The sequence below is a fragment of the Amblyomma americanum genome, chromosome 1 (genome assembly GCF_052857255.1).
Source record: "Amblyomma americanum isolate KBUSLIRL-KWMA chromosome 1, ASM5285725v1, whole genome shotgun sequence".
NCBI classification, from domain to species: Eukaryota; Metazoa; Arthropoda; class Arachnida; order Ixodida; family Ixodidae; genus Amblyomma; species Amblyomma americanum.
Window position 1 is genome coordinate 173,398,127 of NC_135497.1, and position 14,700 is coordinate 173,412,826.

The 14,700-nt window shown below is 43.5% G+C and overlaps 1 protein-coding gene across 5 annotated transcripts in view; it reads left to right on the top strand.

Annotated features, from left to right (window-relative positions):
* The window catches only part of Jarid2 (Jumonji, AT rich interactive domain 2), a 98,173-nt gene that overhangs the window by 54,892 nt on the left and 28,581 nt on the right, over positions 1-14,700 (top strand). For 4 of the 5 annotated variants that reach the window (XR_013310977.1, XM_077647788.1, XM_077647786.1 and 1 more), the window contains 2 exons: positions 13,440-13,510; positions 13,568-13,682. Coding sequence is in view for 4 of the 5 variants with exons in the window: in XM_077647788.1 (XP_077503914.1) it covers positions 13,440-13,510; positions 13,568-13,682 (186 nt within the window). In the remaining variant the exon portion in view is untranslated. Of the gene's footprint in view, positions 1-8,073; positions 10,462-13,439; positions 13,511-13,567; positions 13,683-14,700 lie in introns of those variants that run through there. The other variant, XM_077647789.1, reaches the window with a different exon arrangement.

Below are 14,700 nucleotides of genomic sequence, written 5' to 3' on the forward strand. Positions count from 1 at the left end.
TGCTTGTAGCCGGAGCCCATCACGGAGGCTGCGGCATGTGCATTTCGAAGGCTATTCCCACGTGGGTCGTGGAAAATTTGGGTGCGGCCCTTACACAGATCTTTAGTTTTTTAATATTTCCTTTGGGAAAATAGGGTGCGGCCCTTGCACACGTTTTTACGGTATGTGCTCTTTAAAAACATTGTGGCATATTTTGCGAACTTGTCTCCTCTTCAATTATACAGTATAAAACTTACAATTGAAGGCCTGTCAGGTGCAGCTGTGTGCCATTGACGGCAAACTTATTGGGGCAGCACGTCCCCAAGTCACATCCAAACTTTTCCAGCATCGTTTGCCACCCAAGAGATTTGGAAACTAAAAGCTGCGTGCGCCGCCGTGGTGGCTCAGTGTCTACGGCACTCTGCTGCTGACCCGAATGACGCGGGTTCGATCCCAGCCAGGGTGGTCGAATTTCAATGGAGGCGAAATTCTAGAGGCCCGTGTACTGTGCGATGTCGGCGCACATTTAAGAACCCCAGGTGGTCGAAATTTCTTGAGTCCTTCACTACAGCGACCCTCATAGTCCAAAGGCGACTGCTTTGGGACGTTGAACCCCCTAAATGAAATCAAAAGCTATGCTCTGGATCAACGTTTCTTTGCTCCAAAGTGCTCCAGATTGTAAATTTTAGTGCTCCGGAATGCTCTTAAATCGATATTCCTCTTCTCCGAGGTGCTTCAGATTGGAAATTATAGTGTGCCAAAAATTTCTCAAAATTGAACCTTAAGAGTAGCGTCACTGCATGTGGGAAAAAACTGTCCACATGAAGGCTACGTTTAACAGTGGCAATGGATACCATGGTTTGACATTCATTTTGGCAAAATAAAAAGGTGAAAACAAAAATCAATGCAAACAAAGCATAATGTGAGGGGATGTTATGAAAACTTCACCAAACTGTCTTCTCCTTCAACCAAACTTCTGAGCCATCTGCTTAGGCATGATATCAGAAAGTCAAAAAATGTGAACATTTAAAATTTAGAAAGCATCATGATGATGTTAAGCAATTAGGGTCAGGTTGAGATTGTTCTAGCATTGGCTTTTATTAATGTTCAATAATCTTTAGAGTAATAGTTTCACTGCCACAACCATGAAACAATCACCTTGCTGGTTACCAGCAGTGGTCCACTTCCACTGACAAGCACTATCAAGCATTGTTTTATGTCCTTTCTTTTCTTGTCCATGTGCTGTTGCGCTGTTTTCATGTCATACCAAGTCGTCCGTCAGTGTGTGTTGTTAAGCATGGCAGGTTTTGTGTGCTCTGAGCTCGTGTCTGCGGAGCGATTTGAATGCAAGCGTGAGTGTCTTGTTCACTGTTCTTAATTGCCTCGAAAACAATGCCCCTTTATGCAGAGTTTACGAAAATATGTACTCTTTGCTTTTAGTTTATTAATGCTTATATTATTAACCTCACTTGTCAGTGTTATAGATTTCGTTATGGTTAACTTTCTGTGTGCTGGAGCTAGTAATGTATAACCAAGCGGAACTATGGCGCTATAGATGTCAGTTTGGTAGGCTCTTAGTGCAGTAAGCATCGCTGTAATGAAAAAATGAATATGCAGTTAAAACTGGATACAGCAAAATTTAGAAAAGTGCAATTTTTTATTATATGCAGGCTTTCATTACATGCAGTTTTTGTGTGACGAGGAGAATGCAGAGCAGAAAACAAAATAAATAAATGTAAATGAGATTGCCCAGCAAATGTTCACAGTAAACCCCTATTGCTCAAAGTCATAAACACTGAAAAACATTTTGTGATCACGTTGATAATGTGTCTGTAGCAGCAACTGCCATCTTAGTCGGGTTCGCACAATGCCGTTGTGCCAGGGGTGGGGAGATTAGGGGAGGTGGGGCAGTCAGAAGCACCCGTCTCTTCATGTGTCTCTCCTTTGGTGGCATGCCTGGTCGCTGTTGCCCTAGAAAATAGACTCTTGTCTTCACCTCACAAGCACTCTCCGCCATTTCTACTCCTGCCACACATATGCTGTTGGTGCTCAATCACACGAGCAACCAAGTGGCAGGGACCCGAATGCTGCTCATCCTGTGCCTTTGTCACTATGTCCTGCTGGCTTCCGCTGCTTCTGAACATGAACTACGGTAGTGCCGCTTCGTGTGACGCTACTACAAAAACAAAAGCTATGGGAACTGCTGGGTTTGCTTTAGAGTTCGCAAATATACATGCTTCCATAAGAGCAGTATTCGGGAATTTAGAAACCTCATAATGTCAAGGAATTCGCTACATGGAGGTTTGTAACATCCCGATTTGGCTGTATTGAATGAGTGCCTTACATTCTTCACCTTACTGAGTTCCATGACTCACACTAAATACAGTAAATACAGCAACTTTTTGAAAACACCCAGGTGGTGCAAGCTACAATTTGACAAAGGGAGTAAATCCAGCACTGGTTATTATTTCCATCAGTTGTTTTGGGTAGGATTGTGTTTTGTTCAGCATGGAAAGTCACTGAGGGGATGGTAGAGGCAAGGGAAAAATTGAAACTTTGTTTTTAGAAGTTTAGTGCCATCCACTGTTGTAAAATGGCAATCGTTTTTATTGGCCCTGATCGGCATGTCATTAGCAACTCCTTCACCAAGCATTTTCCACTACTGGACATTCTATAGGTAAGGAGAGCAGTTCTTAGTCAAAGGGTGGGCAAATCATATGTTGGGAGGGCGGATGCTATGAGAAATACTTATTTACTCACAGAATCCTGTTGCAAATCATATTGTTCAGCAGTTTCCCACAATCTTTTACATTTAACTGAAACCAGTGAAGTTTGTGTAAATGCCCCCCTAATTGGGACCAACTTGTAATGTTTGTGAGTCACTGACTCTAGAAAGTGCTTGCCAATACTAATACAGTAGGATCTCGCTGATACGAACACGATTGATACGAATTTCGCGATGATACGAACCCGTAAAATTCCCCGGCCAGATTGCATTGTGCACAACTTGCGGAATTCCGGATGTTCCGAACTCCCACCTGTGCTACATCAAATGATATGAACACGAGAGCCGCGATCGCACCCTCGAGCTCTAAGCGCTGCCCGCACATCGCCGATGTCGCGATCGCTAATCGTGCGATGCGCTCCGCAAGCAGTGAGCTGCGGTGCGCGGCCCTCACATCGCCTAAATCGCAATTGCTTATCGCCCGGTACGTACCACGATCAGCGGTGGTGTGCGGCCCTCACATCGCCGAAATCGTTAATCGTGCTGTACGCACTGCAAGCAGTGAGCGGTGCTACGTGGCCCTCACAATGCCGAATTCGCGGTCGCTAATTGCGCGACACGCACTGCGAGCAGTGAGCGGCGCTGCGCGGCCCTCACACCGCCGAAAGCGCGATCGCTAATCTTGCGGTACGCACTGTGAGCAGTGAGTGGCGCTGCGCAGCCCTCACACCGCCGAAAGCGCGATCGCTAATCGTGCTGTACGCACTGCAAGCTGTGAGCGGTGCTGCACGCCCTTCACACCGCCGAAAGCGCAATCGCTAATCGTGCGGTACGCACCGCGAGTAGCGTGGTCGCATGGCCGTGAATAAATCCTGTCAGTCGTAAACAGATCTGCTTGCATGCATTTTCCATGCTTCTGCATATTAATTTTGTTTGTTTGGATGATATAAAATTTTATATGATACGAATTTTTGCGCGTCGCTGCGGTGGCTGAGTGGTTATGGCGCTCGGCTGCTGGCCCGAAAGATGCAGGTTCGATTCCGGCCGCGGCAGTCGAATTTTGATGAAGGCGAAATTCTAGAGGCCCATGTGCTGTGCAATATCAGTGCACGTTAAAGAAGCCCAGGTGGTCAAAATTTCCGGAGCCCTTCACTACGGCGTCCCTCATAGCCTGAGTCACTTCGGGATGTTAAACCCCCATAAACCAAACCAAACGAATTTTTTCGCGACCCTGTGAGATTCGTATCACCAAGATTCTACTATAACGTGGAGGTGATAATGTGGCGATTTTTTTTTTTTAGAAGAGTTAAAGTAACCTTGCAGTTCAATATGTTTACAGTGCCTCCTACTTTTTGCATGACTAACATTTTTTCATTTTGTTCAAAAAGTGTAAGAACACAGCTGCATGCTAGAACTGTGTCCTAGCATGCGTATTGTTTTCACAGTGTATTTAGGAAGACTAGTGTGCACTTGGGGTCGAGCAGGAAGAGAAACATGGCTGTGCAAAAGTTATTTGAATGGACATTTCAAATTATTGCTGCTCTCAACCTGATGTAATGTGTCAGCAGCAGCATATGTTTGCATTTCATCAGCAGTGATTCTATGCTTAGTCATCTAGAGTTTCTTCAGCGGCCACAGCTGCTACAGTCGTCCTAAAAAGTACAACAAAACTTGTGAACCTTTTAGCACCTGGAAATTAGGATATTTTCTAAACATATAAATTATTTTAAATTTCTCATCAGGAGACAAGATGGACATGTATTACTATTTTAAAAGCCTATTAATACCCTGCATGCATGAATTACAGCAAATGCAGGCGGGCCAAGGTTGGCAGCATGTACATAACAAAAAAGCAATCTGATTATACTAGTCAGGTTTGCTCTATGAAGGGTTAACATCCAGTCCCCTGAATGCATGCCACTGTCTTGAATCTACAAATGTACAAAATTTCATGTTGCAAAGCAGTGCTTTTTGTGTTGATCTAGGGAAGGTTGGGACATGTCTGAATTAGGGTTCTAATTGGGTTCAGGCTTAGGTAACAGTCCTTTTTATGACTTACTTGCAGTTCAAGACTTAGAAATCACAGAGCAAGGAGTGCTTAACTTGCTGCTTCAATTATCTGTAAAGAAAAGCCCAGGCCCTGATGGAATCCCCAACTAATTCCTGTTCAGATATGCAGAGTGGGTTGCCAAATACATCGCAAAAAATTTTCAAATATCTATTACCACAGGCTCTTTCCCGTCCGCTTGGAAATATGCCAAAGTTATGCCGATCCATAAGAGTGGTTCTACATCAGTCGTCAATAATTTCCGACCAATTTCTCTCCTTTGTGCATGTTCTAAGTTGCTTGAACATATTGTATTTATACACCTTATGGCATATCTTGAAAATAATAACATACTTCATCCTTCTCAACGTGGGTTCCAAAAAGGCCTTTCTACAATTACCCAGCTCATAGAAACCGTTCACGATCTTTCCGAAGGAATGAACTGCTGTGGTCAAACTGACATATTATCCTTGGACTTTTCAAAAGCATTCGATAGGATATCCCATACAAAGTAACTGCTAAAGATTAATGCTATATTCAGGAACTCCAAAATAACAAACTGGTTTTCTTCCTACCTCTCCTCTCGTGAACAGATTTTATACCTCGGTTATCAATCGTCTTCTTCCCCGGTGGTTTCAGGTGTTCCACAGGGCCTTGGGCCTCCTTTTATTCCTGGTTTTCATAAATGATCTCCCAAAATCTATCACAGTTCCAATCACACTGTTCACTGGTGATTGCGTGGTATACAAAACAATTAAGACCCCAACTGATCAAGAAGAACTGAACGCTAATCTGCATGCAATAGAAAATTTGTGCGCTAAGTGGCAAATGCTGCTTAACTCTGACAAATCCATAATTATGTCTGTTACTAGAAAGAAAAATATAATGGTATACCCTTAGTCCATTGCAGGTAAACCAATTAATAGAGTACAACAGCATGAGTGTCTCGCTTAACCTTCACGTCTGACCTATGCTGGAATACACACTTAAATAATGTATGCTCCAAGGCACACAAAACAATTTGGGCACTAAGACGCAAAATCCGTAATGCAACTCCCTATGTAAAAACACTCACTTATAACACCCTCATAAAGTTTGTAATCGAATATGGCAAAATTTGTTGGGATCCGTACACTGCGTCTAACAAAATAAAAATGGAAAAAGTTCAGAAACTCGCTTCCCGTTTCATCTTCAATAAATATCACCGAACTGATTCACCGACCAAATTATGCAAATTAGCAAAACTTAAAAGTCTAGAATATTGCACAAAGGTAGATAGGCTGAAGTTTCTTTACCTCTTAATTCATGGCCACTTTAATATCAACACATCACCTTATTTTGCAATACACCCTAATGAGACATCAAGACATCGCCATAGCATGTACATTCTGTGCCGCATTCTTGTAATAATTGTTTTAAGTACAGTTTTTTTCCTCATGTTAAAGAATGGAACATGCTGCCTGAATTCTATTGTAAATATTAATTCCCTCGATGCCTTTCTAGAAAGCCTGAAATCATGCCTGGACCGTAATACACCAATATAATAGTTCTGCCTCAGCACATGCATTTTCTTATCTACTGTATCATTTTTCCTTTATGTCTCTTGTGTCGATGTCGTAGTTGTGAAATGTACCTTGCTTTGAATGTGTATTTATTAGATTTTCCACTCCTGTGATACCCTGAGGAAGGCTGACAGTATCAATAAACAAATGAATGAATGAGTAAACCAGTTTCATCATTATCATCATCATCAGCCTGACTACACCCACTGCAGGGCAAAGGCCTCGCCCATGTCTCTCCAATTAACCTTGTCCTTCGCCGATTCCACATCTTCATAGAAGCTTGTCATAGTCCGCTCATCATGGCTGGATGTAGGCGCGTAGGCCTGCACCACCTTCAGCTTGTACCTCCTATTGAGCCTAATTACAATGGCTGCCACCCTCTTGTTAATACTGTAGAACTCCTCTACATTGCCAGCTATGTCCTGATTAATGAGGAATCCCACACCTAGTTCTCGTCTATCTGCTAATCCGTGATAGCACAGTATGTACCCGTCCTTTAGTACTGCATGCGTCTCTCTCACCTGTCCTAACTTCACTAAGCCCTATGACAGCCCATTTAATGCCGGCTAGTTCCTTGAACAGCACTGCTAGGGTAGCCTCATTAGATAAGGTTCTAGCATTAAACGTTGCCAGGTTGAGATTCCAATTGCGGCCTGTCCGGAGCCAGAGATTCTTAGCACCCTCCGCTGCGTCACAGGTCTTACTGCCGTCTTGGTCAGTTGCTCCGCAGCCGCTGGGGACTGAGGGCCGAGGGTTAGTTGGTTTGTTCATAGAAGGTTGTGGCCAAGTACTACACCAGGGTGGCCAAATCCTGTTCTGGTGAGGGAGTGCATTGTCAGTTCTGGTCACCGAGATCAGGCCGCACCCCAGGCCTGGTTATGCAATTCCATTGACACGCGGAGGTTTTTTTTTTTTTTTTTTTCTTCAAACCCGGTGGAGAATTACACGTCACCGGGATTCGAACCCCGATCTTCTTGCACGTGAGGCGGACGCTCTACCTCTACGCCATTGCTGCATACCAATTCCATTGCCGGCCATTTTGCCTACATAGCACAAAGGCACTAGGCATGAAAGTTATTGTTTTGAGACCCTCACTCTATAGACATGCTTTCCTTGCAGTGGTATCATGTAAAGTTGTCTGGAAATGCCTGCTGGGAAGATTTAATTGCAGCTGATGTTTCTTTAGGTAGAAATGCTGTGATTGACAACAGTGACCCACTAGTTCTGTAACAAGGAAAAGTTGACATTGCTCTCGGGGTCGAAAGAATTGTCCGTAAGAACAAGTAATCTACTGATGTTTCTAGGCACTGCTTAAATTGCACTCCTGTGCAAAGCTAACCTCACATTTGTCATGCTGGACAGCACATCTGCTAAGCTAAAACCCAGCATTATTATAATTCCTGCAAATGCGTCATCAAAATCTTGCATATTCCTGGCAGATAATGACAAACCTGTAGAGGAGAAAACTGAATTGGTAGGACTTCTCAAAATCTGCTTTTTACAGTACATTGTCAAATACATTTTTGCCCTAAGCAGAATATAACCTGCAGTGTATCATTTTGAGCAATGAATGAAATTCCACTAGTGCAGCTATGGTTTTGTGTCTGAAATGCATGCTGCTTTAAACTAGATGGTTCTAAAAGAAAAATCTGTTTTATGTTCTGTTTAGCACATTCCTAGTGCCTTTAATTAACTTTTATGATCATGCTGACTCTGCTTGCCTCTGCAACATGCACACTTCTGCTTTATAATTTGAACAGGAAAAGGAAATACACTACCATGAGCAGGTAGGACTGCTACTAATTTTATTCATTTTTTTGTTTTGTTTTCTGCACATAGCCTTGCTGCCACACTACTAGTGTACATGAACTACGCAAAGGGAAAAAATGAAAGCATGAGCCCTGCTAATTAGTTCTCTTTTGAAATTTTATGCCAATGGAGAAGAATTTCATGACCATCTGTGATGCGCCCTATATGCCTTAACTGCTGCTGCTTTATCGGCACAGCCCTAGTGGTCATCAGTATTCCCAAATGGTTGCAGTCTGAAGCATCGCTAGAGTTCCATTTTAAAAATATGGGAAAATAATTATTCAGAATAAGGCTACCCTATTGCAGACTGAACTATTTGCCATTGTCTTGACACCCTGAAGTTTTCCAACTGAGTCTTTTCATGTATCTTTAGCAGTCTAAAAGTTAATTTATCAGTCACAACAAAACATTTAGTTAAAATATAAAAAATATCCCATTTTACAGATTGTTTGCAATACAACCTGCTATTTCGATATTATTGATAAAACATTCTGCAAAAAAAAAAGAGAATTTTATGTCCCGCACGAAAACGAGTGCTTAAAGCAAATTGTCTTCTGCTGCAAAATGTGACCTGGCAAAATTAGAATTATGGAGCCTTTTGCTGAACAACCGGATATCTACCCAAATTTCAGCTCATAAAATATTGCCCGATTTTTACTCCCTGAATTCCAAGTGTAACTGGCTCGCTGGGTCAGTGGACACCTCTATCATGCTGTGAATAGGCGGTGGCATCCACCTAGAGGCAGATAGGCACCTTTCCTTTTCTCAAAACTAGGTTAAGATTTAGACTCCGTTGATTTTGAGGAAAGGAAAGGTGCATAACTGGCTCCCTGAGTCAGTGGACACCTCAGTCATGCTTTGAAGTACGTGGTGGTGGGGACTGGGACAGGGGGCCTATTGTTCCAGGAGGGGCGATGATTTGCGTGCCGCGTTTTGGCCATGGGTTTCTGATGAAGGCGGAGTTTTTGCACAATGATCTAAGTAATGCTCTCGCATTAAAACTCGAAACCGAAGGGCCCTACAATGTCATTAACATGTGAATAATGTACTAAAAATGCATTAATCCTATTTTATAAACTCCAGAGGGCATGTTTCTGTTAAACATTGTAATCCTTCTGAACTAGTCCATTTTTCGAAATTCGACTAATGTGCAGAAATAATTTTGTATATGTGCTCCAGCATCCACTTTGATGTGGCCACCTTCCTGTCTTCATAATTTTGAGAAAGAGTATGGGGCAGAGACGCATGTATATTTATTGAGGTGTCGTCATAGTTTCCGTGTTATTTTGAGTGGGTGAAGTGGCTGGACTGTGCCCAGTGCAAATTTCATGTCTTGCAGTCATTGCCATCAGAATTTTGAGGGAAATTGATGTAGATACTAACACTTTATCTCTAACGAAAGTGTTACAGGCAACAGAAACCATGAAGGAACTTAATTATCCCACTACCTAAGTGCACTATGTATAATTCAAGAGCGAAGAGCTTAGGTAATTTTTGCATGTTCAATGAAAACACTTCTCACTACCAAGCTGCATACTCAGGCTGCAAGGAGATTCAGTGCTGTCATAGTTTCTGTAGTCCATAAACTTGCAGGGTACCATGTTCAAGTGTTTATCAAAAACTAGCATAAAATTTGCATCCACTTCAAAAGTGCAGTCGTCCTTATGTAGCTTGACGTGCGAGTTGGCTAGCAGAGTAGACATGCTTCAAGACAGGACAGCTATCTCGATATTAAAAATAAGGATGCATCTAAAAATTGATCACTTTTTTATCAGCAGAAAAACTGCAGCCCATTGGTTAACTGTATGTCTGCACAAACTCAAAATTGTTTGTGCATTTCGTGCATGTAAATATCTGTGTGTAAGATCGAAATCGTATCGAAATCAAGTACAAGCTTTTTGAGTTTTAATATGTTCTGCTCATGAGCAGAGGGTATCTCTCATGGCATGACTTTTGCAGTGAAGTGCTGTACAGATCACCAAGTAAGCATTTTAGTGTATTGCAGTAGTATTCTTTCTCACTGACCCTTCTGTCTTACTAGCCTGAGCTCTTACACTTCCGAAGACAGTAGTATGTCTTGTGCCCTTGTTACACGGCACCTCAAAGGCCTTTGAGAATCTTGCCCACTTGTTCAGGGCACACAGTGTGCAGCTACACAGTGTAAAGGCTCTGCCATTTCTTGATAAGACCTTGGAGATGAAGGCAGCCATCTAAGACCAATCAAGCACAGAGGAACAGCCTTCAACAAGTTCCACTCATATTGCTATCCAGGGAAGAAAACTAAAAGCGGGAGAAAATCAGGGCATCCTTTAATGTTTATTAATGTTCCATAAATATATGAAAAAAAAAAATAATAAAAATGTTAGTGTTACTTCTTAGGCTCACAATTGTTTTTCAGTCAGATCCTATATCTTTAAAGGTGCACTAAAGAGGAATCTGAACTCTTCTTTTTACCGCGGGAACTGTGTCTACACGTTCCGGGCATTCTTAGAAACTTCGAAATATTGTCCTGTGCAGCCGATTGCCCTAATTAAATTGGATTAAACGTCCCAGCTCCCACCTTTTTTTTTTTTTTTTAACTCAACGCGGTAGGTAGGTGTAGTCAACCAACGCGTGGAGTACCTTTCAGCCAGTCCAGTGGCGGCTTCGTTTTCGCTTTATTTTGTTTTTTAGGTTTCTGTGAACACACAGTTTCAGTCAGACAATACAGTCGCAAATTAGGCCCACGGAAATAAAAATGCTCGTGGACTCTGATGTATGTATCACTCCGCCGATGGCAGAGCGGCAAGCCGCCACAGGACTGGCTGACGCATTGGTTGACTCCTCCTACGTACCGTGTAGAGTTCAAAAAAAGGGTGGGAGCCGGGACGCTTAATCCGATTTAATTAGGGCAATCGGCCGCAGAGGACAATAACTTTTTGAAGTTTCTAAGAATGCCCGTAACATGTAGATCGAGTTCCCGCGTTAAGAAGACGAGTTCAGATTCCTGTTTAGTGCACCTTTAATGATGTAGCAGCAGCAGTGATTAGTACCCATGGTATTCAGGACAACAGATAAAACCGGTGCCTGATGAATCATGGGCAGCAGTCGTGTGCAGTATGGAAGAGAAAGTAAATACCATATACAAGCGTGTAAAGGCCGCACTCTGTTTTCCCCAAGGAAATATTTTTAAAAAAAATCTGTGTAAGGGCTGCACCCAAACATTCCACGACCTAGGTGTGAATAACCTTATCACAGCGGCCATGCACGCGCACAGGAGCTTCCAGGTGCCGCCTACTGATGGCACCCGAGGCCACAGGTCATCATCATCATCATCGTCAACATTTTCCTCCGCTGTGAGCTCCTGCTATTCATATCAGCATCAGTATCACCAGCTCCAGCTTTCAGTGGCTGTCAAAGGCACGGGAGCTGTGGTAACATGTTAGTACACTGTAGTTGTAGCTTTCGTGTGCTGCTGCAGAACGTTGCAATCTTAGCACGATGGGCAAGCACCTTAATAGCTACACGGCAGGGAGTTTGCATTTAAACACGGCAAGCGTGCGGCAGGCAGGAAATTCGACATGGCCGAGAAGTTCGTCAGACAATGGTGCAGCCAAAAGGATGCATTGAGGAACACCAGCTGCAAAAAGCGCGCTTTCTGAGGCCAGTCGTGCAAGTTCCTTGAACTGGAAGAAAAGCTGCTCTGCTGTGTGATCAAATGCGGAACAACGACTATGTGTTGACAACGGACGTGCTGCGCGACTTCTTGAGGGGTGAACATGCACCGGCGGGCAGCACCAGCTCGGAGTCGGAAGACTCCGCGAGTGACGACTGAACATAGAATAAATGCCACTCATTCCCTCATTGGTGTTTTTTTTACTTAAAGAAAATTTTTTCCCACGTCGCGTGTATAGGTCGCACCCCGAAAATTGGCCCTCAAATCTGGAAAAAAAAAAGTGCGGCGCTTGCACGCATTTGTACGGTGTCTAGCCTTGACAGATGAATAAAGCACCCTGCTTCTATTGTGAAATTTTTTGCTTCCAATCAGAGGACAGCTTTGAAGGCACTTTTCAAGTTCTCAAAGTACTCAGGACTGAGTGCAAGGTTGTGAACTATCAGTGTGTGCCCTGTGTACCCTGCAAGTAATGGCCAACGGACATGTGGAAAAGTGATCATCTCCCTTTGCTCTCTCCCCTTTCTATCTCCCCCTCAGTTCCCCTCCCCACGTGTAGGGTAGCATACCAGGCGCTGCCTAGTTGACCTCCCTGCCTTTCCGTTCGTCTCTCTCTCTCTCTCTCTCTCTCTCTCTTTGCTTCCAACATTCAACATAGTCAGTGGTGCTGAAAGCTAGAAAATTTATACTGTGGAGAAACACTGCGTAGCTCCATCACAATTCCTTTCATGTTTTGCTTGTTTGGCGAAATGAAATGTCTTTGCTGGAAAAGTCTTTGAAGTGTTCCTTGTGACAAGGGCATGACTTCTAGTCTCTTGTCTGTTATTCATATTAAAATCTACCTTTTGTGACTCCATCAAACAAGAAACGCCTTTCATTTGAAGCTAGGAAACTAGTCACTGTTGCAAAAACACTACATTGTGTTAGAATGATTGTAATGTGTTTGAAGTCTGGTATTGTTTAAATTTGTTGCGCTAGGTATGAACAGCTTAAATGCCTCATTTATTTCCTTCCCTTCTGCCTAAAAGAAGAAATATATGTCCTCGTTCTTGTCAAAACTGGTTGCGGGGCTTAGCCACTTAGGGAAGAAATATCTTTGACCCTACCTTGTGCAGACCAGAACACACTGGCCATGGTGCTCTTCCTCCAAACTGCCCTTGCATTATGAAAATGAAATCATCATCATCACTTTAGAAGCAGCGTGGGTCTTGCAAGATTGACCAGCCATATATATATTTGGAGGTGGCCATAGTTAATTGGATTGTTTGGGAAGGAAGACCCTAGTTTAAGAGAACTTCTTGTTGGGCTAGTTGGTAATTGATCATTGTACTGTTAAGGCGCCCCCCCCCCCCCCCCCCCCCCCCCACACACACACACACACACACACACACTCGAGAAGAGAACGGGACAGAGTGCCTCCGTTCTCTTTTCTCCGTTCTCTTCTCTTGTGTGTGTGGTTTTGGCGCCTTAAAGGTACGAAGACCCTAGTATTTTTGCTTTAAAAGAAGCAGAAGCTTAGGCCCCATAGAAAGCCTCGACTTTTTTGCCTTGTCACTGCTTATTCTAAAGAGCAAGAATGTTGGTGTCAAGGGTATTTAGGTAAAAGACGCAATGCAAAAATATTGTGCAATTGATAATTTCTTGTTTTGTTTTCTTTCCCCCAAGACATCCATGGAATCTGAAGGTGCTCACTAACAATCCAGGGACTGTCCTGCGCTGCATGGGACCTGTCTCAGGTGAGTCCTGACATGGACAAAATTACTGGAAGAATATCTATAAGATACGTATTGCAGGAGTGACCATTCCTACTCTACACCTGAGTATGCTCTACACAACTGGCTGCTGGTACAGGGACCCTCACTGCTTACCCTGGGTTGAATACCTTCACACTGGTGCCAACAAGATCTGGTAGGTGTACTTGCATTCCTTACTGCTTGATTTAAGGCGATCACAAGTGTACACATGCATTGAGGGGCTGTATGTGACAGCTATTAGATGTGTGAGGATTTACAGTTTCAATAATGATAAGGCTGCTTTCATTGTATCTTGAAAAAGTTGAGCGCAGCTTTTTAATGCGACAATTTTGAGGAAGACTGTAAAGCACGCAACATTTTTTGTGCATGCAGAGATAGGTGTCGTGGCTTTTGTCATGCTTCCGCTGTGGTGGGAATGCTGCGCCAATCGTGCCAAACAGCACCAAACTGCGCTGTTGCATTAAACTTTCTACTTAGTGCTACAAATGGGTGTTTTTCCATCAAACTGCGCCAACATTATGCCAAAATGAGATTTCAACCACCGACCATGGTAGGGGGAGGGGGGGGTTACAGCCTTATGCTCTTGCGTGACTCGTTAGTTTAGTCAGTCTATGAGTGATGAAAATGGGTACAGACGGAATCCAACCTCACTTCGCATGCTTGAACTTTTCCACATGCTATTAGTACTTGTTTGCCACAGCTCCACTCCCAACATTACAGTAAAAGCTCTTTAATTCGAACCTCTTTAATTCAGAAATCCAGATTATTCGAACTGCTGGCTTGGTCCTGACCTACACCCATGTAAATCTATGGCGTGAGATGCTTGCTGGCGCTATGGGTCTTGCATCGACTAATTTGAACAGACTCCCAAATGGAGGCTGCATCCAGACATAGGGCCCTATGGCAAGAGATCGTCGAAATAGCTATACTGAAAACCTGAATTCCATGCCACAGAGTCGCTCGCTGCCCCACATACCCTGACAAAGGCATGCAACAGCAAATGTGACGACGAACCATAGGGCTCGACGAACAGACTGCAGGAAACAGACGGCCGGACCGTTCTTGGAAGACTTACTCGACGAACACATGGCCTAGTGTCCGAGAACGGTCCAACCGCTTAGTTTCAATTTCACTTTTCCGAGCTTCGTGCCAGTCTGCTGCCAGGGCGGCTC